The sequence below is a fragment of the Borostomias antarcticus genome (genome assembly GCF_949987555.1).
Source record: "Borostomias antarcticus genome assembly, chromosome: 8".
In the NCBI taxonomy this organism is placed as follows: Eukaryota; Metazoa; Chordata; class Actinopteri; order Stomiiformes; family Stomiidae; genus Borostomias; species Borostomias antarcticus.
The window spans coordinates 2,248,225-2,275,915 of NC_140241.1; the positions used below are offsets into that span (position 1 = coordinate 2,248,225).

A 27,691-nucleotide genomic window follows, 5' to 3' on the forward strand; every position below is an offset into this window, starting at 1 on the left:
ATAACACCAGGAGGATACTGTTGAGAGCTTACAAAATGGAGAAGAGAATATAGTAATAATGGCATAATATCATGCAGTTAGATTTAAAAAAAAAGCCAATCTGAAACGAAGGAATTAATTATATTCTTTAATTTATTTTTTTCACTCGGTTTCACTCTCCTGTACAGTAGCCTACATGCTCCTTCCAAACCAAGATTCACTTTCACTTGACATGACTTTTCCTAGCAATGTGATTGTTTAGTTGTACCTCGAGATTATAACCTCCAGTAACTCCCTATTCCTAACCCTCATGCAAGCGTCGGTATGTACCAAGGATGAGTGAGAAAATAGCAGCCAGGAGAATGGGGTTGGCTGGTCACTGCCAGAGACACCAGGAGCCTCCAGACAGCAAATTGGTTCTGTGGGAGCCGACACACGGGCATCGATCACAAGGGTGTCCCACACCAACGTATGAGGACATACATGTGCTTAAGAAAGATGCAGAGGACGACCTAGATAGAGGAAATTAGTAGTGGTCGAGCCTGAGGAGGTGACAATGGAATAAACCCTGTATCTCCCTTGTCCACATCTGGTTCATTCTCAACTCCTACTTTCTCCCCTCCCCCTTCCCATCTTTCTCTCTCTCCCTCTCTCTCTGCTCTGTCACTCTCTCTCTCTCCAAGGTTGTGGCACTTCTTCAGCTAGTTAAATATAATAATTCAATTCAAGCTTTATTTATACTCAAAATTACACTGAGTAGTTACTCTCATTTGCAGTGTCGGTGAGTGATTACATATCATTAATGAACATCAAGAAACAATATTACATAAACAATAATAACCAAAATGACAAACAAGAATCAATTAACAATTCCGAAACAATTAAGCACAATTTAGTAAAAACAAGAGATTATATCTTCATTTTTTTTACACACTGGCTCTGTGAACAAAGTTTAAACATGCTTTAGAGAATTTATTACACCAGAAAGGTTTTCACTGTGGGATGTAGATGGAAAAATGTGTGCGTGAACATGAATAGGAACTTGATTATCTAGTGTACGTCTACCCTACTGTCTCCTCAGTTGATTATATATCTGTAGTGTACGTCTACCCTACTGTCTCCTCAGTTGATTATATATCTGTAATGTACGTCTGTCCTCCTCAGTTGATTATCTATCTGTAGTGTACGTCTCTGTCCTCCTCAGTTGATTATCTATCTGTAATGTACGTCTCTGTCCTCCTCAGTTGATTATCTATCTGTAGTGTACGTCTTTTCCCCCCCTGTCCTCCTCAGTTGATTATCTATCTGCAGTGTACGTCTGTCCTCCTCAGTTGATTATCTATCTGTAGTGTACGTCTGTCCTACTGTCTCCTCAGTTGTTTATATATCTGTAGTGTACGTCTGTCCTCCTGTCTCCTCAGTTGTTTATATATCTGTAGTGTACGTCTGTCCTCCTGTCCTCCTCAGTTGATTATCTATCTGTAGTGTACGTCTGTCCTCCTGTCCTCCTCAGTTGATTATCTATCTGTAGTGTACGTCTGTCCTCCTGTCTCCTCAGTTGTTTATATATCTGTAGTGTACGTCTGTCCTCCTGTCCTCCTCAGTTGTTTATATATCTGTAGTGTACGTCTGTCCTCCTGTCCTCCTCAGTTGATTATATATCTGTAGTGTACGTCTTTTCCCCCCCTGTCCTCCTCAGTTGATTATCTATCTGTAGTGTACGTCTGTCCTCCTGTCTCCTCAGTTGATTATATATCTGTAGTGTACGTCTGTCCTCCTGTCTCCTCAGTTGATTATCTATCTGTAGTGTACGTCTGTCCTCCTGTCCTCCTCAGTTGATTATCTATCTGTAGTGTACGTCTGTCCTCCTGTCTCCTCAGTTGTTTATATATCTGTAGTGTACGTCTGTCCTCCTGTCCTCCTCAGTTGTTTATATATCTGTAGTGTACGTCTGTCCTCCTGTCCTCCTCAGTTGATTATATATCTGTAGTGTACGTCTGTCCTCCTGTCCTCCTCAGTTGATTATATATCTGTAGTGTACGTCTGTCCTCCTGTCCTCCTCAGTTGATTATATATCTGTAGTGTACGTCTGTCCTCCTGTCTCCTCAGTTGATTATATATCTGTAGTGTACGTCTTTTCCGCCCCTGTCCTCCTCAGTTGATTATATATCTGTAGTGTACGTCTTTCCCCCCCTGTTCTCCTCAGTTGATTATCTATCTGTAGTGTACGTCTGTCCTCCTCAGTTGATTATATATCTGTAGTGTACGTCTGTCCTCCTCAGTTGACATTGATGCCCTGGTCCACATGGTCCAAGCGGGCGATGAGGGTGTTGAGCATCTGCTGCAGCATCTCCGCCCTCATCTTGCTGATCTGAAGCACCTCCTCGTGGTTCACCTTCTCCTCGCGGCTGTAGTCCAGAGACACCTGCGCGGTATCACCACAAGGAAGACGTTTCAGCAGCTATCACTTTACAATCCTTTACGTTATGAAATTCATAGGAGCGCATTAGTCATCAGCTCATTCCCGTCCATGTATTTCATAACGTGAAAACTACCGCGGTGAAAAACAATCAGAGTCCGGTAATCATGAGTTTGGAATTCCAGTAGTGTATTCTGAATGTTATTTTTGACTATTTTGAATCTTGAAGTGTTATTTTTATAACGAACTTGTACTATATGGTCGATGGATACTTCCGCATTCTCCCACCCTGAGCGTGACGTAAGAGCAAAATGGCCGCCGTGTGAATAAGGTCAATAGAACCAAATGAAGAGTGCACACTGTCTTTGCTCCAGTCCAATCGTTATGAAGAACCCTAACGAAGGCACTGAGTGCTAAAGTGTTGGTTTCCTTATTATAAACGGACTGTAGCAAAAAGAGAGTGAAACCCCTCCTTCACTTTTGAAAGTCTGGACTACCCCCCGCAGGTCAGAGCCTTTGATTAACGGGCCATGTCCACTAACCAGCGAATGAAGTCATGTGATTATCGTGCCCTCTGCGGTTTGCTCGCTTGTGGGCGTTCCACCCGGTTTCACTCTCCTCTCACCCACCGCCCATTTTTAGTTGACTCAACTGTTGTAATTTTGTCTGCAGGACTGTTAATATGTCACTTCATTAAGATGTAATATTATTTCAGGCGAGAACGTAACCACGTAGATTGCTGGTATGTGGTCAGGTTTTATTGAAATAAGCCCTGTTTCTAAATCTGCCTCCATGTTTGCGGAGATCGCTGGTCGGGTCTGTTTTCCCCTTTCACGTTCACCCTCTCCCGACTTGACACTAGCCTTGCAGCCCATTGATTGGATACTAGCCTTGCAGCCCATTGATTGGATACTAGCCTTGCAGCCCATTGATTGGATACTAGTCTTGCAGCCCATTGATTGGATACTAGCCTCGCAGCCCATTGATTGGATACTAGCCTGGCAGCTCAGTGTAAATTAACTGCGAATTGGCATCGCCTTGCCAGATCATTTGGCCCCCGCCACCGGAAGATCATTCACTTCACCTTCCGGCACTCGTTCTTCATTGGTTTGGAATTGGAGGCGATATTTCTTTTCCCGCTAGACATTGCTGACTAGTGGACCTGGCCCGTGACTCTTGCGTACGCAACCTTCCTTCCTCCCTTCAAATTGAACAAAGATAATAGACAATAGCAGAATATATAATAGAGTAGAAGCCACACCTTGTTGGTGATGAGAGAGAGGCCGAAGACCTGCAGACCACAGTGCTTGGCCACCGTCACCTCGGGCACCGTGCTCATTCCTGTCCATGGAGGGGAGGAGGAGAGGGGGAGGAGGAGAGGGGGAGGTGGAGAGGGGGAGGTGGAGGTATGAAGGGGGTAGAGAGGGCAGTGAAAGGTAGAGTGGGTAAAGGCATATAGGGGAGATCAAAGAGAGAGATGAGTGGAGATACATAGAGATGAGTGAGCATGGCATGGGAGAATGGGAGGGAGAGTGCAAGGGCATTGGGAGAGCGGAGGGAGCAAAGGGAATGTGGGGGGGGGGAGAAAGAGAGAGAGAGAAGGAAAGAGAGAGAGAGGCCTTTGATTAAATGGCAATTACTGATGTGGTGAAAAACACTCAACGGGGGGTATGGATGGCATAGGGACACTTTTTTATTGCCACTCGGAATGAAATTTAAGACCAACTTCACAATAACCAAAAGATCAATAAGGGGCAATTAGGGGTTTAGGGGCAGGCGAGACGTGCTGTGGTTCCTGTGCGGCGGAGACCAGCGGGCTGGATGCCTGCAAGGATGGGAAGGCTGTGAAGGTATGCCGCTAGTGTCTGCATGTCCTGGCTCAGGGTCTCCTCCACGGCCTGCCAGTCTCCAGCTGAGTACACCAGCACTAGGTCGTCTGCGTAGGCGTACTTCCTGGAGACTCAGATCAGCAGGTCGTAGGTGTAGCTGTTATTAAGGAGGCCAGGACAGATCCCTGGGGGATGCCGTTGTTGCTGTCCGCTACCGGTGGTGAGGGTGAAGCTGTGGTTTCTGACAAGCTCCATGATCATGCTGACAGCAGGCGGCAGCAGGCGGCAGCAGGCGGAGCAGCTTGCAGGTGAGGCTGCGTGCCATACGGTGTCGTAGGCAGCCATCAGGTCTATAAAGACGGCTCCGACCTTCTTTTTAGCCGAGAAGGTGTCCTCAATGTCTCGAGTCATCAAAGTAACTTGATCTATGGTCAATCTTCCGCGTCGGACGTTTGGTCGATGATTGGGTCCAGACGGGCGTAGATGAGATGCTCGAGGATGTTGAAGGGGATACATAACAGAGAGATGGGGCGGTAACTCTTGGGGTTCCCTTCAGGCTTGTTCGGCTTAGGGATCGCGACAACTAGGGCTCTTCTCCTGATTTTGGGGATCTTGAGTTGGCGCAAGCAGGAAGAGAGGAACGCTCTTAACCAGGACTTCAAGGCAGGCGTGGCATGGAGTATAAGCTCCGGGCAGATAGAATCAGGCCCTGGAGCTTTCCCTGGCTTTACATGCTGGAGCGCAGCAGCGAACTCCTCCGGTGTGAATTCACTAGCCGCTAGGAGTTGTGGCCTTCCAGAGGTCAGACACTTCTTTTGCCACGGGACGTGATGATTCGCGGTCTTTGCCCTCGCATGTCTCACTTTTCACAAATTGTGATGCGATTTTGCTTGCAGAGATGGGGCATTGACGGGGGGAGTGTCTAGACCTACCAGTGAGTTTGGGGGTGCGAGGCAGACACCTTCTCATGGTGCCCCCCGTCAGTAGCTGTAATTAACCACCGTAATCCAACTCATGGTGCCCCCTGTCAGTAGCTGTAATTAACCACCGTAATCCAACTGAGGGCCTGGTGTTCGGCTGCCATAGCAGCCGGCGGAGCTTGCTCTCTGTTGCCTGGAGACACAGTTTTGGCAGACTGTGGATTTGACATCGAGGACCATGTCACACTAATGTTTTCATTTTCACTAAAGTGAAAAGCCCGGGATTCACAAGAGGACACGCCTAGATGGATCCAAAATCGGTAGAGGAGACAGGCAGTAGGGCTGTGTTAAAAAAAATTGATTAATCGATTCTGAATCGATTCATGAATCCCAAAATCGATCTTTATATAATGAATGAATGAATAAATGAAGGAATGAATAGTTCATTCATTCATTCATTCATTCATTTTTGGATATCGATACCCAGCCCTATTATTGATGTGTTGCATAACTTGGCAGTCATGTAATTAAGGTTACAGCTAAAAAAACAAACAGGTTTTAGTAACACTAACCGAATCGATATTGAATCGAATCGTGATAATCGATTCTGAACCTTGTGAATGGGAATCGAATCGATTCTTGAAATTCGAATCGATACCCAGCCCTACACGGCAGACAGCACATCTCAGGGTCCATGTTGAGACAGTGATCTGTGTGGTACGCAATAAGTATTGCATGCTACATCATACCATACCAGTGGCCCTGCTTCTTCCATTTGAAGACAAGGGCTGTGCCATCATTGACAAGATAGTGACTGTGTGCCCCAATGTTATTATGAAACAGGCCATGTGGTACCAGATAGTGAGGGAGAGATGGAGTGAGGTAGCGAGTGTAATAAATCTGTTAGCTAAAGGGAAAATCAAGGCCATAAACTGCAAAATGGAAAGAGCCTCTTATTTTCCTCTTTCATATTGTGTGGGTTTTGATGTGGATTATTTAATTTCTGTTCATGAAAGAAAATTAGATGACCAGAAGCGAGTCAAGAGGCTAAGATAGGCAACTTGCCATGTAGCAGAAAATGTTTTTTAAGTGCTTTGGCTTGTGTAGCATACTAAAATGTGAATAATGATTTCCTGAAAATGTGCCCCACTGAACAATATAGCTGAGGTAAGTGTCCCTGGTATACACTGACAGGGCTTACTTGTAAATTGTCTTTGCTGCATGTTAGCCTACAGTATGTCATCTCATCTGTTGTGTAAATACATATTTCCTTTACATTGTTAGGCGGGGGTGTGTTTTTTGTTATCTTGATGTTACTGCTGTGAAATGCTGCAGCTTGCTCACTAAAGTAAAGTCAAAAGTCAAAGCCATTCTCTTGTACATTTGTAGTAGAATGCACCTGATACTCCCTTGATTCTAACAGGAATAAAGTGCCCCTCACTCCGTCTGTGGTGCCAAGCAGCTGATAAAAACAGCCGTATGTCAAAATGATGGTGTACTTGATTTTATAACGCAACTGAATGGAGCCAGAGTGTGTGGCACTGTCTTCCTGTTTTGATATTGCTGTCTAGTCCCATGACCTCAAAAAGACTTAAGCGTGACTTTGCCCACTCTTTCATTGATGTCACTGCAACCACTCAATTGCCTTAGCGGGTTGAGAAAACAAAATCCAATTTCAAACCATTCCAGTTCTTAATATCTTTATTGTTGAAGCATAACACAGATAAGGGCACTTAGCATGAATCAGGATAAAGAGATAAAGTGTCATTGTAACGTTCAAGCAATGCATATTGCAGTGAAATAGAGTGTAGCAGATGGACATGACAAATATTCTACAGACCATAATATTGTGAGACCATCTCACTGTCTGGAATGTTGGTTATGCCTGATAAGGATCTGGCAATGCCGGGACATCCTGCTCTCTCCTACCCAGTGACTCATCCATGTGAAGTCGTGTAGGGGGGAACATGGGTCATTTAGACTGTTTCCTGTCAACCGCACAGTAAAATCTGACGAAACCCTTTTAGCAAAGACTGGTTCTTTGAAATGGGACTTTCTCTCCTTGTCATGGTCCTCCTCTCTTTTCCCTCCCTGGGGTAATAAATCAATGGCATTCCTGAGGGCACATGGGCCCTCAGTGAGACAAAGGAGTATGAACATTCTTTGTCTTGTTTCTTTAATAACGTGCAATTACTTTCTCTCAACTATGTGATGCAACCACCATGAGAATAAGCCACGGGAATTAAGTATGGGCATTGATGCATTGTAACCAAGTGTTACTGTGTCTTGTAAATAACTGGTTTTAAAGTCAACCTAGCAATGTTTGGTATCAATATGAAGCTAAAATCATTAATCAGTTGATTATGCATGTTGGGGAAATGTAATATCATGTTGAAACCATAACAGGGATATTTGATGATTCCAGACTCTTAAGAGAATCTTGGCACCCCTTTTTATGATCCCAAGTGGGTGGGGTAAGCAGCCCCAAGCAGCCCACGGACCCCTCCCTCTGTGTGAATGACCAATTGGTGCTGTCTATGCAAACAGGACACACCTCAATTTCCTGCCCTTTTCAAGTAGGGACCGGACAGATTCTCTCTCTCTCAAAGTTTCTCTCAACTCTCTCAGGTTCTGTGTTCTCCAAGTAACACGTAACCCCAGGATCCAAGCTTGTGCCTGGTTGATGAAAATCAATCTGTATCCGTGGGATTGCGAACCACTACCTGCATCTAAGCTCTCTGTGCCAGCCATGTATGTGCAATGGGCAGTCTCCACTTTGCCACTTGAATGGAGGATAACCCATGGCTCGTGTGGAGCGTCCCTTAGCCGCTGAGAGTGTAAAACCTAAGACATAAATAGAACTTAAATTAGTATAGAATAAATGAAAACAACTCACTCACTCACTCACTCACTCACTCAAAACACTCATAAGAGCCTTCACTCAAATCAAAATCAGTGCCACTACACCACAACTACAGTGCTACTACAGTACAAGCACACGTTAGGTGAACATAAACAAGATGTGGCTACGTTAAAGTGGCTACGTTGACAAGTGGACGGCATCTTTAAAGGTTTTGCAGTATCTCCATTCTTAGCGATGTGTACTGTGAATGAAATTCAAGTCTCACCAAAGTGTTTTGTTTTCCTACTTGACTGTTGTTCTAACTTTGTAGTTCGTTCTCATAGATCATTCTGTTAAAACTACAAATTCTTCCTGTGTGACATCACTTCCCTGTCCTCTTCATCCTGAAACTATGTCACTTCCTTTTTCACGTTATAACCTATCTACCTCGTCCTCAAGTGAACTCACTCAGCCCGGATTCACTTCCTGTGCTAGAGTCCGAATCTGCAGAATCGTAACAAAATAAAACTATTGTCTTTGTTTAAAACCAGCTTGACCGACCACTCAGCGTGTTGTTTGAAATCTAAACTAAGCCAAGTAAGATTTTTCATTTACAGTACAGTTCAGCAGCATCAAATGCATCATTTGGAGAGTTCCATCAATTTTCTTGCATCAGCAAAACAGAACGTTCAAACACAGTTTCACTACAAGGCAATTGACCCTTGGCTGTACACTCCTCTTTACATAGATCCACCTCTTCTTGGTCAATTGATTTCAGTCTGTCCTCTGCACCAAACATCTGTGGGACTCTATTCTAGACTGGATGACCTCCGGGCACATTCTGGGCTGGCATTGGTCTGATATTGAGTGAATTCAATCTCCTCGCAACTTTATCAAGTTCTTGCTGCAGGATCTTAATGAAAATATTCTTCCTACCAATTGTGTATTGACAACCAGTCTAGTCAATACACAATACACAACAACAGTTAACATCTGATCATAATTGACATATTATTAAGATCATAATATCTTATCTTTATATATATAGGTGGTTTCTTCACAGGAATAACTGCATGTTCTCAACATCTCAGTTTTCCGTGCTCTTATCAGCTCGCAGCCTCTCTGGACAACCTCCAACACGCTCAATGCTTTGAATATAATATCCAGCTAGGACTTTCAGGTCGTTGTTTGTAGTGTATGCTTCTATCCACGTAACAACTATAGCCATCGATGCCACCATTGATCCCTATTCCATACGGCTTTAGTTTGTCACAAGAGTCCATATGCCAGAGTGCATTAGGACCTTGGGGAGAGTACTGCCATCGCCACAGACGATGTGCCCTTCGCTGTTCCACACCTTGAGGGTCAATTCATTTGATTATCTGTCGTATCACATCTAGTTGCACCATAAATCCCCTTTCGAAGGGCACAAAGATGCATCCAACGATGGCCTTGCATTTGGCCTCTTCCCGATAGGTCCTCCTGCATCAAGGCTATTACCTCATTTAAATCGGAATGATTTCTCCTTCTGTAAAGACCCAGTTCACAACAACTTTGCTTCAAAATATGAATACTTGTTGTAATAAGGTGATTTTGGGACAATAGACAAAGAATTTCCTTATTACTAAATCCAATTCCAAAGTATAACTTGATAAGAGTATTCATGTCATCCATTTTAACGAATAGGACCAATAAATAATTAACTGACTTTTTTTCTATTAAATTCTGACTTTAATCTTGGACATTTTTTTTCTCAGGAATTCTGGCTTAAAACTCAGAATATAACCCCCCTCCATCCCATTCAGGAGAAAAAAAAAGTTGCTGGCCCTAATACTCTTGCGTATGCACCTGCTTTTGATTTCAAAGTTTGAAGTTGAAAGCTAATTTCCGTCTGCTCTGTGCTTGGTCTGGGTCCCATTCCCACTGTTAATAGTACTGGATGAGAACAGCCCTCTAATCCCACAGAGGCAGGCAGACCACCCATGCACAACATGAGAGCCGCCTCCATGAGAGTCATACAGAAATACATAATAACAACAATAACATGTATACATGGACGCAGATGCTGAGACATACAGTAGAGACAAAAAACTATATTGTTTTATATACAGTTATAGCTCAGGAATATAGTAAAAAGCGAAGGCTGTTTATCCATCCAGGTAACTTCTTAAATAAATGTAAGTGAAAGGATTTGACACATGTCTGATAGACCGAAGTTGAATACAATTTCTATAGTGTAGAGGCAAAAATCACACCACATCGATTGGGCGCACAAAGAAGATATTCATCATGTATGTATACGTTATAAGCATGGAGAGTAACATTCACAGAAGCAACAGGTGTTTGAATCAATAGTATCACAACACAAGGAAACAAAATGGCTGTCAGCTCTGTTGCTATGGCTAAAACAACAACGACGACAACGACTCAAGGTATTGAGACACGTGTTCTTTGGTGACTCGACAATGGAAGACGCCATGAAATTCAGACACTGCATTCATACGGGTTGTTTGTGGTGTAACGTGATACTGCATCAGATCAGTGGACCAATTAGTGTCACAGCGTGTAGCGGCCCGTTGGTCTCCCTGTTGACCTAATCGCTATGCTACTGTAATTAGCATGCTTCAGCTCCGCTAGTGGAGCTAGCGCCATCATTTATTAACAAGCTCACCAGGGTTTTGTACAACGGACGACCAATTAGTACTGTAGATGCTTGGTCAGTGGGTTTGTGTGTGGTGCCATTAATGGTGTTAACTGTACGATTGAAGGATTGCCATTTATTTTATCCCGACACTTGTAAATATAATTTATAGCTAAGCAATCAACACATTCTGGCTCAGGATTTCACAAGAAATGTTAGTCCCCAGCCATCAGGCAAACAGCCATTTAAAAACATTGGAATATTACTCTTACTTTACGTAACTTTGACCCCACAAGTTCCCCACTTATCACTTATATTCGCAATTGTGCATGTCCACTCACCCACAGAGTCACTCCCCAGGATCTGGAGCATGCGGGCCTCTGCGATGGTCTCAAAGTTGGGCCCGCTCACCATACAGTAGACCCCCTCGTGGACAAAGTTGGTATAGCCCAGCTCAGCGCTGATGTTCAGGGCTAGCTTCCTCAGCTCCTTGCTGTAGGCATCTGACATGCAGGGGAAACGGATCCCGAAGCTGTAGGATAGAAGACACAAACCCATACAGGCTAATCCATACAGTATACAGTACAGCAGACCAGGGACATCTTGGTGGATGCTCACTCATAGATACAGGTATGGCTATATGGGCTTTGTCCTTGCAACTACAATCTCCCCAAACCTCGTATCAACGCCCTTCCCACCTCTACACCTGAACAATGCAACCCATTCCTTCAATTCTTTGCAGATAAAATCACCTCCATCAATAAACCAGTCCCCTCTGCCGGACCCTGCAGAACCCCTCCCATCACGGACCTCCTTTCCCCCAACCCCCCCCCCCCCCTCCTCTCAACCCCCATAGGTCCAAAATGTCACGGCTTGAAGGACAGGGCCTTCTCCAGGGCGGCTCCCAAGGAACTCTCCCCCCCAGGTCAGTAGAGACTTTTCAATTTTCCAATTCCGCCTCAAGGCCTTTCTCTTCTCCACCGCTTCCTCTCCTAGCCCCGCCTCCTCCATCCATTCTCCTGTGTTTGTGTTGTGCTGTGCTATGACTGTGTTATGCTGTGCTATGACTGTGTTGTGCTGTGCTATGACTGTGTTGTGAGGTGTTATGACTGTGTTGTGCTGTGCTATGACTGTGTTGTGCTGTACTATGACTGTGTTATGCTGTGGTATGACTGTGTTGTGCTGTGCTATGACTGTGTTATGCTGTGCTATGACTGTGTTGTGGTGCGCTATGACTGTGTTGTGCTGTGCTATGACTGTGTTGTGCTGTGCTATGACTGTGTTGTGCTGTGCTGACTGTGTTATGCTGTGCTTTGACTGTCTGTTGTCCATCTCAATACCCACCCCCCTTGTAACCCTGTGAAGTGGCTTTGAGTTAAAAAAAAGCTCTATATAAGATGAGTCTTGTGTCTCTTGTGAAGGGTTTCGAGTCTCTTGTGAAAGATGCAATATTGTGCTTACATGCAGGTTGCTGAGATAGTATGTGTGCAGTGTGTAAATGGACAAATGTAAAGCAATTCTATCAAAACAGTAGTGATCTATGGCACAGTCTCTGTCTTGCAATGCATTTACATCGTATACGTAGATGTGAGTAGCCATGAACACGACAACTCATTATTTCTTGAGCCTCCAGTTCAGGAAATAAATTGAAATTCATGCTATTTGCGTTGATGGGTTTTGTTGACAGTGATGAATGACAAACATGTCCCTTATCAATATTGCAGTTGTGTAAACTATATTTTGAACACTGCCCTGTTATATTTCTCCTTTTTTCAGTTGTCTCTCTTTCTCTCAAGGTCTTCCCTCACTAATGAGACCACTTTATTTCTCTCTCTTTCTCTCTTCCCCCACTTCTCTCTCTCTGCTTTTCTTTCCACCCGTTTCCCTCCATAACTCCATCCCCCTCTCCACCCCTCCTCGATTTCTTCTCCTCTCTTCCATGTATCTCCTCCTCACCATCTTCTCTCTCTAACTCTCTCAATCCTTCTATTTCTCTCTTCGCTGTGTGTTCATCATTGTGTCCGCGCCGACCTGTGAAGCTGCACTATCCTCCCCTCTATCCCATTCTCTCTTTTCTCCTCCCTCCTCTTTCCCAATCTCTCCATCTCTCTTTACATACTATTCATCATTCTGGCCTCCTTTTGCCTTGCCCCATTCGTCCTCCCCCCCTCCCTCCCTCTCTCTCTCCCTCCCTCCCTCCCTCTCTCTCTCTCTCCCTCCCTCCCTCTCTCTCTCTCTCTTCCTCCCTCCAACCTGCTTTCTCCCATGGTATATCTCTTTTCTCTGATGTGTGCTGCTTTTTATCCCGACAGTCATATGCACAGAATGTATTCTTTTCCCGTCTTCTCCCTCTCTTGTTCCCCTCCCTCCCTCCCTCCCTCCCTCCCTCCCTCCCTCCCTCCCTCCCTCCCTCCCTCCCTCTCTCTCTCCCTCCTCCATCCGTGTTACGCTTCCTCCCTTCCCTTGCTCCCTCCATCGCCACCATCTGTCCATCTCCCTCGTTCTCTGCCTCCCTCCATCTCTCTCCTTCCCTCCGTCTCTCTTCTCTTCTCTCCCTCCATCTCTCTTCTTCCCTCCCTCCCTCCATCCCTCTCATTCTCTCCCTCCCTCCATCTCTCTCCTTCCCTCCCTCCCTCTCGTTCTCTCTCTCCCTCCATCTCTCTCCTTCCCTCCCTCCCTCCCTCCATCTCTCTCCTTCCCTCCCTCCCTCTCGTTCTCTCCCTCCCTCCATCTCTTTCCTTCCCTCCCTCCCTCCATCCCTCTCGTTCTCTCCCTCCCTCCATCTCTCTTCTTCCCTCCCTCCCTCCATCTCTCTCCTTCCCTCCTTCCCTCCCTCTCTCCTTCCCTCCCTCCCTCCATCTCTCTCCTTCCCTCCCTCCCTCCATCCCCCTCGTTCTCTCTCTCCCTCCATCTCTCTCCTTCCCTCCCTCCCTCCATCTCTCTCCTTCCCTCCCTCTCTCCTTCCCTCCCTCCCTCCATCTCTCTCCCTCCCTCCATCTCTCTCTTTCCCTCCTTCCCTCCCTCCCTCCATCTCTCTCCTTCCCTCCCTCTCTCTCTCCTCTCCCCACACCCCTGTACCGTTCATCGTTGGGTCCACACAGTGGATGCTGGCCGGCGAAGCCTGGCAGGTTAATGTGGTCCTTGATGATCATGATGTCACCCACTTTGAAGTCCTGGTTCAGCCCTCCAGAGGCGTTGGTCACTATGATGGTCTCTACGCCCAGCAGCTTAAAGATCCGCATGGGGAACGTGACCTGCGAGGGTGGAGGGTCAATCAATCAATCAATCAATCAATCAATAAATCAATCAATTAATCAATCAAAGCTTTATTTGTATAGCGCATTTCAAACACAGAGGCAACACAATGCGCTTTACAGAGAGCAATGGGGGGGGGGGGGGTTACGACCCACCCCTACATATTCCAGAGGGAAGCAAAAAAACAGTATCACCCAGGGGCCAGAAAAGTGAGCTGTAAAAATTCTTCCCTGACTGCTCTCAACGAGGCGATGGAGCAAGCTCCTGGAGTATGTTTGTCTACCGGCTAAGAGGGCGGAGGTTGAGGAGGAGAGCGAGGCGAGAGGGAGAACAGAACGGGGGAGATAGCAGAGGAGAATGAGAGAGGAAAAGATGGCCGTCGAGGTAGCAGGGGAAACAGAAATATGGATAGAGGGAGAAATATGGGGTAGGGAGGAGAGGAGTGGTACGGAGAGATAAGAATTTTCGCAACACTTAATGTCCCAGTAGGCAATGCTTCACATTAAGGTCAATTTTCCACTGAACATCTGGGCCACTAGCTCACTGGTGCCAGCCTAAAAATAAGTAACTTATTTTGAACCATTTATTTACTCATAAAGAATAATAAAATGTCAAACTGATCAGTAGAACTCTGGAGGGGCTGATGCTCGGATTTTTCAGTGGGCAATTTGGGGCTGATTTGAGGATAATATAATTTTGCAAGCCTGCCTATCCAACCCATCACCCCCATGGAGCAAGCTCTGGCTGGTGCTGAATAAGATCATGTCCAGATACCAGACATCATGTCCACTCCCAACACCCTACCCATGAAAACACTATAGTAGGACAAGCTACTTTCTGGATGAACAAAAACATGCTAGGTTGCATGAGGTCAGGTAAGGTCAAGTAAGGTCTATAAGGAAGCAGTTCCTCAGGACTAGTCACAGAGTGGATGTGTGTAAAATGACACACTTCTATTCAGCAGGGTAGCGTGTGCATTCATACGTTTCTGTCACTTGTCTTGCGCCGAGGTTGTCACGTGATTCAAGAAGGGTAGTCTTGTGCCACACACATACTTTGTTTTTGTTTTGTTATTGTTTTCTTATTGTTGTACCTACATTTTGTGTGTCTGTTTACTTGTTTTTACCATGTACGGTGACCTTGGGTGTTTTGAAAGGCATCTTGAAATAAAATGCATTATTATTATTATTATTATTGTTATACTGTACACACCTGTCACTGTCGTTCGTCTGTGTTGCCTCCATCCTCACATGGCCTGTGCTCCCAGGGCGCCCTGCAGCTGACTGTTCTGAGTGTTAACACTGTGAAGGGGGAACAGCTTTTAAATATGCTGCCCCTTCTGATCGGAGCTTCCTACAAAAGGGCTTAAAACTCCCTGACCTGATCTCACACGACGCCTTTAAGGAAATCCTAAAGGATTTGGAGCTTGAAAGTAGTGGGAAGTGTCTCTGTCACTAAACTCCTATCCTGCCTACGCACTCCTGAAACTTTCTATCAGTGTTTTATTGTTGTTCTGTACGTGTGAAACCTGGATGGTTGTGTGTTTTTATTGTGTGCTGCCCTCTTGGCCAGGTCACTCTTGAAAAAGAGATTTCCTTTCATCTCAACAAGTTTTATCTGTTAATAAACCTTAAATAAAAAAATTAAAAAATGCCTGCGTTGGGTTCGATCTCAGGTCCTCTGACTTACCAACGCATGTGACCACTTCTCATGAACACCACCTTAACCAGCTACGCCACTGAAAAGACCACCTCTCATGAACACCTCTCATGAACACCACCTTAACCAGCTACGCCACCAAAAAGACCACCTCTCATGAACACCACCTTAACCAGCTACGCCACCAAAAAGACCACCTCTCATGAACACCTCTCATGAACACCACCTTAACCAGCTACGCCACCAAAAAGACCACCTCTCATGAACACCTCTCATGAACACCACCTTAACCAGCTACGCCACCAAAAAGACCACCTCTCATGAACACCACCTTAACCAGCTACGCCACCAAAAAGACCATTTCTCATGAACACCTCTCATGAACACCACTTTAACCAGCTACGCCACTGAAAAGACCACCTCTCATGAACACCACCTTAGCCAGCTACGCCACTGAAAAGACCACCTCTCATGAACACCACCTTAACCAGCTACGTCACCAAAAAGACCACCTCTCATGAACACCTCTCATGAACACCACCTTAGCCAGCTACGCCACCGAAAAGCCAGCGATTCGATGGCACGGTTGGGAGGTATTTATACTGATGAGTGAGTTTTAACAAATTCAACTCGGTTAAACACACATGCACAGGGTGAATGTGTTGTGTGTTTCTTGGGTGTGTACCTTTGTGTGTGTGTGTGTGTGTGTGTGTGTGTGTGTGTGTGTGTGTGAGTGAGAGAGAGAGAGAGCAAGTGTGAACAGTGACTCATGGAAATGTGTCTGACGGCGAGTCAGGAGTGGTTGTCGTCCTGCAGAGCTGTAACTGGTGATTATGTTTCGATGCCAAATCCCAAATTTCCAGCTGCTCTCGGTTTCCGCTCCCTCCCTGCGTCTCTGCCTCTGTCAGTCACAGCACCTCCTCCATCTCTCTCTTACCTGCTGGGTCACAGCACCTCCTCCATCTCTCTCTTACCTGCTGGGTGCTTCATACAAATAACACTTCTTAATCCACTTCTTAGGGGATCAGAGGAGGAGTGTGTGTGTATGTGTGTGTGTGTGTGTGTTTCTGTTTTCACACTCAAGCATACAAAGGCGCAACTCTTCGACCCAAAGTACCTCATAAAATCATTTGTGAAATGAAGATGGATAGTCCACAATACTGTACCATGATACTATACAAGAGCCTTGGTATAAATATGAAGCCAGATGTGAGCGAGAGAGGGAGATTACCCTCAGTGCTGTTGTCCAATAACACAAAGAAAGAGGGAGAAATAGATCAGTACAGATCTACAAAATCTACAACAGATCGTAGTCAACTGTTGTACCTGTTGATCTTCCATGCCCCCCCCCCTCTGTTCCTTACCCCCCCCCCCCTCCCACCGCCCTACTAACCCTCCCCACCCTACTACCCCCCCCCCCCGCCCCCCTATGTCTCTTTCTGTCTCCCTCTCTCTCGCTCTCTGTCTCTCCCCTTTCTCTCTCTCTCTCTCTCTCTTGCTCTCTCTCACCTAATATGATGCTATTTATACTTAACCTCTCATATTATTCTATTTCCATCATTATTTCTGCATATTAATGTATTTTATCATTGTTGATGTAAATGATGTGTACATAACATGTTTATTTTCAGCCTCCCACTTCCCCCTTCCTCAGGCTGCTTCTGTATATAAGAATGTGTTCTTAATTGCTTCCCTGGGTAAAAGGTTAAATAATAAATAAATAAAACAGGGATGCAGAGCTCAATAGGGGTGAGAGAGGCTGACGGCACATCTATGTGCTGGAGTGTGTTTGTGGTGAAGGAGAGGGGAGGAGAGAGGGAGAGGATGAGAGGCAAATGGGGTAGAAGGCACCCTGACACCTCAGCTGTATCAGTTGCATTGGCGCTGAGGTAAATTTAGCTGATTGATTTGTCGCTTTGTCTGGTGTATTGATCACAATAGCTATACCTACCACATGACTACCATGCCAGGTGCCTCACAATATGGCGTCAATGGTGTGTGGAGGCGTCCTCTTAGGTCTACATCGCCATCTGTATGGATCTGATGAAGCCTGACTGGTATAAGCAATATAGCAGAGGCCGATCATCTGATTGGGGTCAGGGAAGAATTTTTACAGCTCACTTATCTGGCCCCTGGGTGATACTGTTTTTTTGCTTCCCTCTGGAATATGTAGGGGTGGGTCGTATGCCCACCTCCCTTGTTCTCTGTAAAGCGCATTGTGTTGCCTCTGGGTATGAAATGCGCTATACAAATAAAGCTTTGATTTGATTGATTGATTGATTGGCTTATTCGTCCTCAGTCTTTCTCAGTGCAGACGAATGAGAGGGCAGAGTAAGTGTTACAGTACTAGGATAAGACCTTTTCTGTTACAGTTTCTCTCTCGATATATTTTTTTTTTTTATCTCCCCCTCTCTCTCTCTCACGCCCCAGACACTGAAAATGTGAAATGATGAATGACAAAACCTTGCCTCGTCTCACAGTCATGGCCAGTGATGAGGGTGACATAGCTAGCAAGCTGGGTGGAGTCAATACATCTGCACTATACATCTCTTCTGTCTCCTATGCCCTTTATTGACTGTCATAGTATACCACACATACAGTATATTGATAGGGTCATTGTTGTCAAATGCATTCTGGGTATACAAGGTTAGGGACGAACAATGAAGGAAGTCAGGCTGGCTCGACACAGAATTACAAAGAAGAGTGATGCCTGGTGCTGGAATGCTGAGCAAAGGAATATGGAATATGTAGGGGTGGGTCGTATGCCCACCTCCCTTGTTCTCTGTAAAGCGCATTGTGTTGCCTCTGGGTATGAAATGCGCTATACAAATAAAGCTTTGATTGATTGATTGATTTGGTATTAAACCAAAACTATCAAAAATGAAATGCATGCCGAAAAATGCATGCCGATTTTCCAGAGGGACAGGAAAGCTTACGTTGATTAGCTGTACTGATTGACAGGAACGCGCTGTGAGCCTCCGTAGGTTTACTAAGCTCCCATTTTGATAACACCCCTGGCATTCGACAGCCATCACAGCTGATTGACTCTAATACATCATGTCATGTTGTCAGTGTCGCAATTACTCTGACATTCCACTTGCGATTCTTCGGCAATTTACCAGTGAGTGGATTCTGACACTGCAAGATGGCTTAACGATTCCCCCTGGACATAAGCATGTGTAAATTTGTCCTCTCCCTCCCAGACTGAAGGAGAACAAGGGCTAAGAGATGGGGGAGTTTATGCTAGCCTAAAACAGTCAAGAGATAGGAATTGGATATGGCGCGCCATGGATCAATGTTATTAAACTGTGGCGACAGCATAAATATGCAATCTTTGGACTGATGGCAAGAGGCAATGTCAGAGCTGTGAGCACTCTTGCCATAGATGGGATACTCTTGTCTCTATATTTTTTTTAGACTGATGTTTATAATTGTTTTGTTGTTGTTTTACCTTTGTAAACGTTCTGCCTGTTTACATTTATTAACCATGTTCAGTACGGTGACCTTGGGTGTTTTGAAAGGCGCCTTAAAATAAAAAGCATTATTATTATTATTATTATTATTATTATTATAACCTGCGATATTAGGACATAATTGATGCATTTATGCCTCCCTTTTTCTTAACAGTATACCATCATTTGTTTGCACTGTATTTTGTTTGCAATTTTATATTGCAAACAAAATATTTTGTCACTTTTCTGGGTACCCAAAGTTGCTTTGCATAGTAAAAAAATAAAATAAAAATAAAAATGAAATAAAAAATCACGAGACTGTTTTTTGTCATGTCAATATAACATGTCAATATGACATGTCATGTCATATTGCGAAATTCAGTGCCACAATATTTTGTCACATCCCTAATTCCCAATGTGTAAACTAGAGTATGTTGCCTTTGATCATACATAACATAACGTATAACAAAATTAACGTATGGTTAGTCCCTTAACGAGGACATTCCCATGTTTCAGACATGGAGGTAAACAGGAAGTTGTGAAAGAGAGGAGCCGAATCAAGCCGTACTGAAGCACCTTTTTGTTGGTGCCAACTACCATGAAATTCCATCAGAGCAGTCGTTAACATGCTCCTATGAACGGCTTGACTTTCAGCTTTCTAGTGTTTATTGACTGTGGGCTTACACCTGTATAGGGATTGGATTTGCAACAGCCTTTTTCTCATTTCAGGGGGATTAAAATGGTAAGTGGAATGCACTTATATAGCTCCTTTCTACCTCAACGGACAACGCATCTCTCATTCAGCCACTCACACACACATTCACACACCAATGGCGGCAAGCTGCCAAGAAAAGTGCTCACCTGCTCATTAGGAGCAATTTGGGGTTCAATGTCTTGCTCAAGGACACAGTGACATGTGGACAGGAGAAGCTGGGAATCGAACCACCGACCCTGTGGTCATTGGACGACCCGCTCTACCTTCCTGAGCCACAGATGCCACTATGAGGAATATTTTGTGGTAATTCTACAACGACTAAACTAAAAGATCAACACTTTTCTTTAAACTCCTTTAAACTGATTTTTTTTTTCTTGTTTATTTCAGCATTCACTGTTTTAATTCTCTTCCTGTTCACCCTTTCTGGATGACAAGCGTTGGTCTTGGCCTGGTCTTCAACTTGCTTCGTCACTTTTTTTATTTTTTTATGCCATGCTCTCTCCACTTGCAGATATGGCAAAGAAAAATCTTGGCGAGAGACTTAGGAATAAGTTGATGAAAGATTTAATGAATGCTCATCGTGAACAGTGCTCAGGTGCTAAAAAATAAAAAAACGTTTCGGTCATGAGACCTCAAGGTCTCAACTTAAGTCTCTCGCCACGATTTTTCTTTGCCATATTTGGAGGTGTGCGAGTCTTTCCCCACTTCTACATTTGTATAGTTTGTTATGTTATGTTATTTTTATTGATAATGCGCCCCCCAACCAACTGTTACATCAGCCCGGGGCGCATCGTTTGACCACCGCACCCTCCACCAACAACTTTAAGAAGGACAATACTAGGCTCAACAGTCCCTCCTCTACTCTCCACTCGCAGCATATGACATAGAGTAGACACCTGCCCGTTTGTTTTTAGTAAAGCCAAAATGTTCCGGGGGGCTCACAGCGACCTTCATTCAATTCTGCCATGCAACAGGAACCAAATAAACCTTGGCTCCTCAAACCGTTGTATATTAAAATATACAGCCCTCTGCCGAGTCAGTATTTGCGAGCCCGGGTTTTAAGCCATGCACTTTGCTGATTGTGACATATAAAGTTGAAGGACCAAGGCCAGAGGTGTCAGGCCCTCTCTGTTATACAAACAGGAGCTACGTTCCTCCAGCTCACATGACCTTGTCGAGCCAAAATGGAGACTGCTTAGCATAGCGTTCCAATCCAGGGGGCACCTTTGTGTCACACTTTACTGGTTTTTGATGCCGAATGTAATAAGCAAAGCACACCCCAGAGATGAATAGTACAAAACATCCTTTCTCACAGTTTGCCGGAATGTAAGGTTTCTAGATTAGGGTGGAGCAGCTGCTTCGTGGATGGTAGGGGATACCGATGGCTAAAATAATGTGAAGAGGTGTCATCTTGGTCTCAAAGGAAAGGTTTGAGCCGGGGAGGAAAGAGCAGAATAAAGCACATTTAATCATGTTTGATGTTTGTGGTATGAGAAGAGAGAAGAGGGGGGTGTGGATGGATATGACTGACTCAGCTCAACAGGAGCTCTGAAGTAAGTGTACTCTCATGGTCTTTTGTTCGGATATTGGCTGTACTGAATTGTCTAGTACGCTGTGGTAGGAAAACCTTTACATTTCTCTGTAACTCAAGACACATTTACTTTGATATTATATTGAACTATGATATTCTTCAATGCATAATGATGAAACTTGTTTCTTTTCAGAAAAGGAATCGTTGTCTTTGCCATTTTGTCTTACCTTACACAAAGAGTAACCCTCGTACAGGTGAAATCTGCCTTGCATGAAGACGCAGGGCTTGTCCTTCACGTGGCCGAACACCAGGCATCCCTCGTGGCCCGGAACTGTACGGACAGACACAGCGTCATGGAGGGACAGCGGACAGAGATACCGCCATTCCAACTGTCAAGATAACTTCTATCATTTAATCTAACAGATGATGTTTGAAGTCATACAAATAGTGTGTATACACACAGTAGGCTGGGCCAGACACATGTTCCCATGGTTACAGTACTGTATGTACAATAGGTTGTGTAGAATAAACATTGATGTTTTGTTTATATTCAATTCTAGCCAGCTCAGTGCCCTTGTGGTTAGTGTCCGCCCTGAGATTGGAAGGTTGGGGGTTCGATCCCCGGCCGAGTCATACCAAAGATTATAAAAAATGGTACCCAATGCCTCCCTGCTTGGCACTCAGCATCAAGGGTTGGATTGGGGGTGAGTCTCTGTGACATACTAGCGTCATGTCCAGGGGGTGGACTTGTACATCAAGCTGCCTCACGCTAAGGAATCAAGAGGTTAGGCTCTTTGAGATTATATATTTTGGATCTAGTACAACCTAATTTAACTTTAGTAAGAAGTAAAAAGGGCCTCCGGTATTCAAGTCATTCATTCAATCATACATTTCCCTCAGAATCTTGAGTACAGCATCTATTTTTTTTCACCACAAACTACTTTCTCAGACCTTATGTTTGCAAACGTTTGCTGAATTTCAATGCACGCCAGATCATACAGGTAGAAAAGGGGGTGGCAGTGTTACCCACTAAGCCAATACCTCTCTGGGCATTTCTGGTTCATTAGAATAACAAAAGATCCTTATTTGAAGTTTAGTAGGTGACTGTACTTTTCCATTTGAACTATGGTATTTGGTTACTCTGCTGCAGAGTAATGTTTGATGGTTTGAAGGAATATGTTAATGTGAATGTGTGTTTGCCAGGACAGGATTTGTCATTTTATGAATAATTTGGCAGCGTGATGAAGCAAAATATTTGTGTGGATCATACCGAGTTAAAGCACTAGTCTAGATTGAATTACCTGCTACATTAGCATTTGTTGTGGACTCGATGTGATGGATTACCATATCGTATGATTACATGGAAGTGTTTCTTGAACTTGAAATACTGTAAGTACCCATAAATTATCTACAACTCCAATATCCTGTTCTTTTACAGAAGATAGAAAATGGATGGAAAAGACAGATTTTTCTTAAGGCCATTTTTAAATGATGGTCTTCCCCCTGGACATTTTAAGCATCAAACACTTCATAAAAAGGGTTCTGGTGAATTTTTCTGGGAGCCAGGGAGCTCTGGAGACGGTCTAAAGAGTTGCTCCGGTGATGCAGGGTCCAAACCCCTGGGAGAGGTGAACTACCATATCGCCTGAAATCACATCGCAGAAGTTCACACACACAATTTTATTTACCAAGACAATACCAATGCTACTAATGTCTAACTGAACATAGTTAGTTCGTCTGTAGCTCAGTTGGTAGAGCGGGTTGTTCAATGATCAAAGGGTCAGCGGTTCGAATCCCAGTTCCGACTGTCCACATGTGTAAGTGTTCTTGAGCAAGACACCTAACCCCAAAATTGCTCCCAATGAGCAGGTTAGCACCTTGCATGGCAGCTGCTGCCATTGGTGTGTGAATGGGTGAATGAGAGGCCATTGTAAAGCGCTTTGAGTGCCGCTAAGGTGGAAAAGCGCCATGTAAGTGCAGTCCATTTACCATAATTACAAATCCTTAACTGTCTCCTCCAAACCAACTCTGACAGTTAAATTAACCTCAAGATAATGGGGACGAATGGGACATGAACTGAATTGGAATTAAAAGTAATTTGAAAAATATCTGCTTTCCAAGGAAGACTGCACTTCAGAAACATCACTGACATTTATGTGTATTCATAGATGTTTGTTGTTCAAGAACGCACCAAAAACTGACACGAGATGTAAGGCAACTTTTCAACTAGAAAGACTCAACTACCTGCACCTGCTCTTACTGTATCAACACAGACACACACACACACACACACACACACACACACACACACACACACACACACACACACACACACACACACACAGACAATATTAGATAGTTAGTAATACAAACATATCCAGGTACATCTGCGCACTGCAGACAGTACATTTACCTCTGCATTATGAATATTTAAATAGGTTAAAATCATAATAAGCAGTCCCTTTGGCAGATATTAAGGCCTATTTTTATTCAAGCCATATTTTATTCATGGGCCGCAGTTATTCATTCTAGGTTCATTTTCTCATTTTAATTTTCACCCTAGCTGCTTATAATTATTAATGCAACACTTTGACAAATGCGCAAAAGAAGCAAAAAAAAAAAACGAATGCCATTCAACTGCCTCAGTTGTAAATAACAACTGAATAACAAATTACTTGGTTGAATTTTTTTTTTTAGAATTATCAAGCCGAAATGATGGTTCCTCTGCTGTGAAAGTGTAATTAGTAACACCAGGCAGGTTCACCTGTTGTCTGGGCCAATCACGCATGGTAATTTGGGTGATGTCATGTTAACAGGGAGGGGATGTCTATTACATCTGCCGAGGCAGAAGTCACATGGCACCAAATCTGTGTTTGTGTTCACTGAGCAAGGCAGCTCAAACCAGACGTTCACACAACCATTCCAGAAATGTGTGGCTGGAGAGAGAGATAGTTCAGGTAATATGGGGAGAGGTAACATGGATTTAAATCTCTGGTGTGAGTTCTGTGGTGTGTGTCTAGCACATCTGGCCCCCAAAACCTTAACCCTTTTAATCTTCTTGTCTTTGAAATCGAGAGTTTAACATGTTTTTGAATGATTTTTCACGGTGCCCACCCACATCCATTGTATGACCAAAACGTTGGTAGAGCAATTATCAGACTTTCTCAAAAGTGCTTGTTTTGTCAACGTTTTGATCTGAACCATTGTATATGATCATAACCTTAAAACAGGGCTAAACATGCATTTTACCTTTACTACTCCTTTAATAAAAAATCCTGGAAGCATATTTCTGGTGTGCGGACTCTACTTTTCCTTTTCTGTCTAGCACCCAGTCTTAAACATTTTGGATGAGCGTGCCTTTGTCTGTTTTCTGCGACGGTGGCATCGCCTCACCTGTGCTGACGGGGAAGTTGGGGATGTCGGTGTAGCGGAAGGTCTGCTTGTTGGTGACGCCCTCCGCCAGCAGGCCCAGCCCGGAGCCACACACCACCGCGATCTTGGGCCTGTGTCTGGTTCTGCTCAGCAGCCACTCAGACGTGTGCTTGTAGTCATCAAAGGAGCAGCAGCTACTGGAAGAGGTTAGACGGTTCACGTTATTCACAGATACTACCTCCCACTTTGTGTTGTTTACATGCCAGTCAAGTGAAAATAGACAGGGAGGTTTAAGAGAGGAATTTCGCTGGGTCGTGTGGGAGTGTTTGATGCTGACCTAAAATACCACTCAACTGCCTTTGACCTTTGACCCTGGAGTAAACACAAGTTTATGTATATAGATAAGATAAGTAACATGTATTAATCATTATACAGTAAATATTCCAGTGTGTCCACGGTTATAGTGAGTTACAGCAGTAGTAGGCTACCTTATAATTAGTTAAATCACAGAGTAGTAGTAGGGTAATTGGACAGTTGGGCAGTTTATAATGTGATAAATCACAGATTTGATGTCATTTTATTTATATACTGTTGCACCATTCATACAAATGTACATAAACGGAGAAGGATAAAAACATGAATCATACAAACACAGTGAGAATAAGATAAAATAAAATAAAAAAGTAAATTAAAAGTGAGTGTAAAATAGAATAAAAACTATAAAACAGAATGCAAATTAAGAACACTAAGATATTTAAACAAGTAAAACTATGTGGTAAGAGCAATGTTAAAAAGGTATGTTTGACATGTGCTGCTGCATTTTGTACTAGTTGAAGTTGGCTAATAGTTTTCTTTTACCAGATAGGAGAGCATTACAGTAATCCATGACATACCATACCACACCACTTTATTTATAGAGCACATTTAAAAACAACAAAGTTGACCAACAAAATTGGGGCGGCTGTAGCTCAGTTGGTAGAGCGGGTCGTTCAGTGATCGAAGGGTCAGTGGTTCGAATCCCAGGCCCGACTGTCCACATGTCGAAGTGTCCTTGAGCAAGACACCTAACCCCAAATTGCTCCCAATGAGCAGGTTAGCACCTTGCATGGCAGCTACTGTGAATGTGTGTGTGAATGAGTGAATGAGAGGCCATTGTAAAGCGCTTTGAGTGCCGCTAAGTTGGGAAAGCGCTATATAAGTGCAGTCCATTTACCATTTACCAAAGTGCTGTCAAGTCAAACAGCAATAACACACAAAGAGCACATAGTAAAACATACGTAGTATGTCACATGAACAAGGACAAGTCTCTTAGGCCATGTTAGGAAAACGCCAAAGAGTATAAGTGTGTTTTGAGGCGTGATTTAAACACCTGCAGAGTGGGGGCCTGTCTAACATGCAGAGGCAGCTCGTTCCAGAGCTTAGGGGCTGCCACTGCGAAAGCCCGACCCCCCCTGAGCTTCAGCCTGGATTTGGGGACAACCAGGAGAAGCTGATCAGAGGACCTGAGGGACGTTGAAGGAGCATAGGGTTCCAGCAGCTCCGAGAGGTAGATGGGTGCCAAGCCATTTAGGCACTTAAAAGTAAACAGCAAAATTTTAAAATCAATCCTAAAATGCCCAGGAAGCCAGTGGAGGGAAGCCAGTAGCGGGGTAATGTGCTCTTGCTTACGTGTTCCAGTTAGCAGGCGAGCGGCAGCGCTCTGGACTAACTGCAGGCGAGAGAGAGACGCCTGACTGACACCAACATACAAAGTCCAACCTGCTACTGGTAGCAGAAGCAAAGTCCAACCTGCTACTGGTAAAAGCATGCATTAGTCTTTCAGTGTCAGTCTGGGAGATAAAAGGTTTCACCTTAGCAATGCTTCTCACATGATAAAAAGATATCCTAGTCTCACTCTTAATATGGGTCTTAAAATTAAGATCTGAATCAAACATGACACCTAGGTTTGTGACTTGGCATTTGGTTTTCAGTGTCAGCGTTTTTAAGTGCCAGTCTCTCCCTTTCAACTTTTTCACCAATGATCAGCACATCGTATTAGGAACTGTTGGTAATCCTTATAATGTGATAAATCACAGATATCATGCAATATGTGACAAAACATGAAGAGAGAGACAGTAATTACTAAGTGTTTCGTAGTGAGTCGTTTTGGCAATGTACTGTACTGTATGAACCTGATCTTGATCTGAAATTGAAATACTTTTTATTTGCCTCTTTATTCACTATGGGAAATACTCCAGAAATATTCAGGGGAGTAAAAATAATGTTTTAAGTATCACTAAGAATCTCACTACTAGAACGGGCTACATGACCCAAGGAAGCATTCAAAGCAATATACTGTACACACATTATCCACCCCAAATGATATTTTCATATCCTGTTTGCAATTCAAATCCAGTTTGGGCTTGGCTATATTCAAAGCATGCACTGTGTGTGACTTGGCAAGCATGCACGTGTGACATGGGCCTAAATGAGCAACATGATAATGTGGGATTAATTTAATAAACTGAGCAACATTATAACGTGGAATCTCCTGCCAGAGCCAGTATTAGTTAGATTAGACGTGTAATTGGCTTGGTGAAATAACGCAAAATTGTTTTTGTTTTTTTTAACCCAGCATTTGTTTGTGTCATTAATATTTCATTCACTCTATGATACTGTAAGGTTAATTGATACTGTAAGGCTAATTGATACTGTAAGGCTGATTTGCTTTAAATACTGTGTTACACTCTGTCTAGGCTAATTAGTACTGCTGTTTTATTAGTAATATCCACTTATCACCCCCCAAAAAAAATAAAAAATAAAAATAAAGATGTTGTGCATGTTGAATCATTCTGAATGGTTGATGTGCAATAAACCAACTGATAACAGAACTAAAGTAGAATGATAAAACAGTGTCAATGAGCTGTAAAGAGCATTTACCAGGGGTTTCCTTTGGAGTGCATGGCCCACGCAAAGATCTGCCAGGTCTCAGGGGAAGATGTGAAGCAATCAAAGCGGCAGACTATCGACTGTGTTAGGAGAGACAAGAGAGAGAGACACACAGAGAGATAGTGTCTTTGAAGTCTGTGTGGAGTTCT

The 27,691-nt window shown here is 43.9% G+C and overlaps 1 protein-coding gene across 2 annotated transcripts; it reads right to left on the reverse strand.

Annotated features, from left to right (window-relative positions):
* Window positions 1-697: 697 nt before the first annotated feature.
* pnp4b (purine nucleoside phosphorylase 4b) lies at window positions 698-27,691 on the reverse strand. 2 transcript variants are annotated; one of them, XM_084442672.1, is made up of 7 exons: window positions 27,534-27,691; window positions 24,636-24,811; window positions 21,470-21,573; window positions 13,709-13,884; window positions 10,972-11,162; window positions 3,660-3,739; window positions 698-2,404 (listed from the first exon to the last, which is right to left on the reverse strand). In XM_084442672.1, exons 1-7 carry the CDS (start codon window positions 27,554-27,556, stop codon window positions 2,258-2,260), a joined length of 897 nt encoding a protein of 298 aa, XP_084298798.1. In that variant the 5' UTR covers window positions 27,557-27,691; the 3' UTR covers window positions 698-2,257. The 2 variants fall into 2 exon arrangements, with proteins under 2 accessions (XP_084298798.1, XP_084298799.1); XM_084442673.1 differs by having other exon boundaries at window positions 24,636-24,808; window positions 27,534-27,685.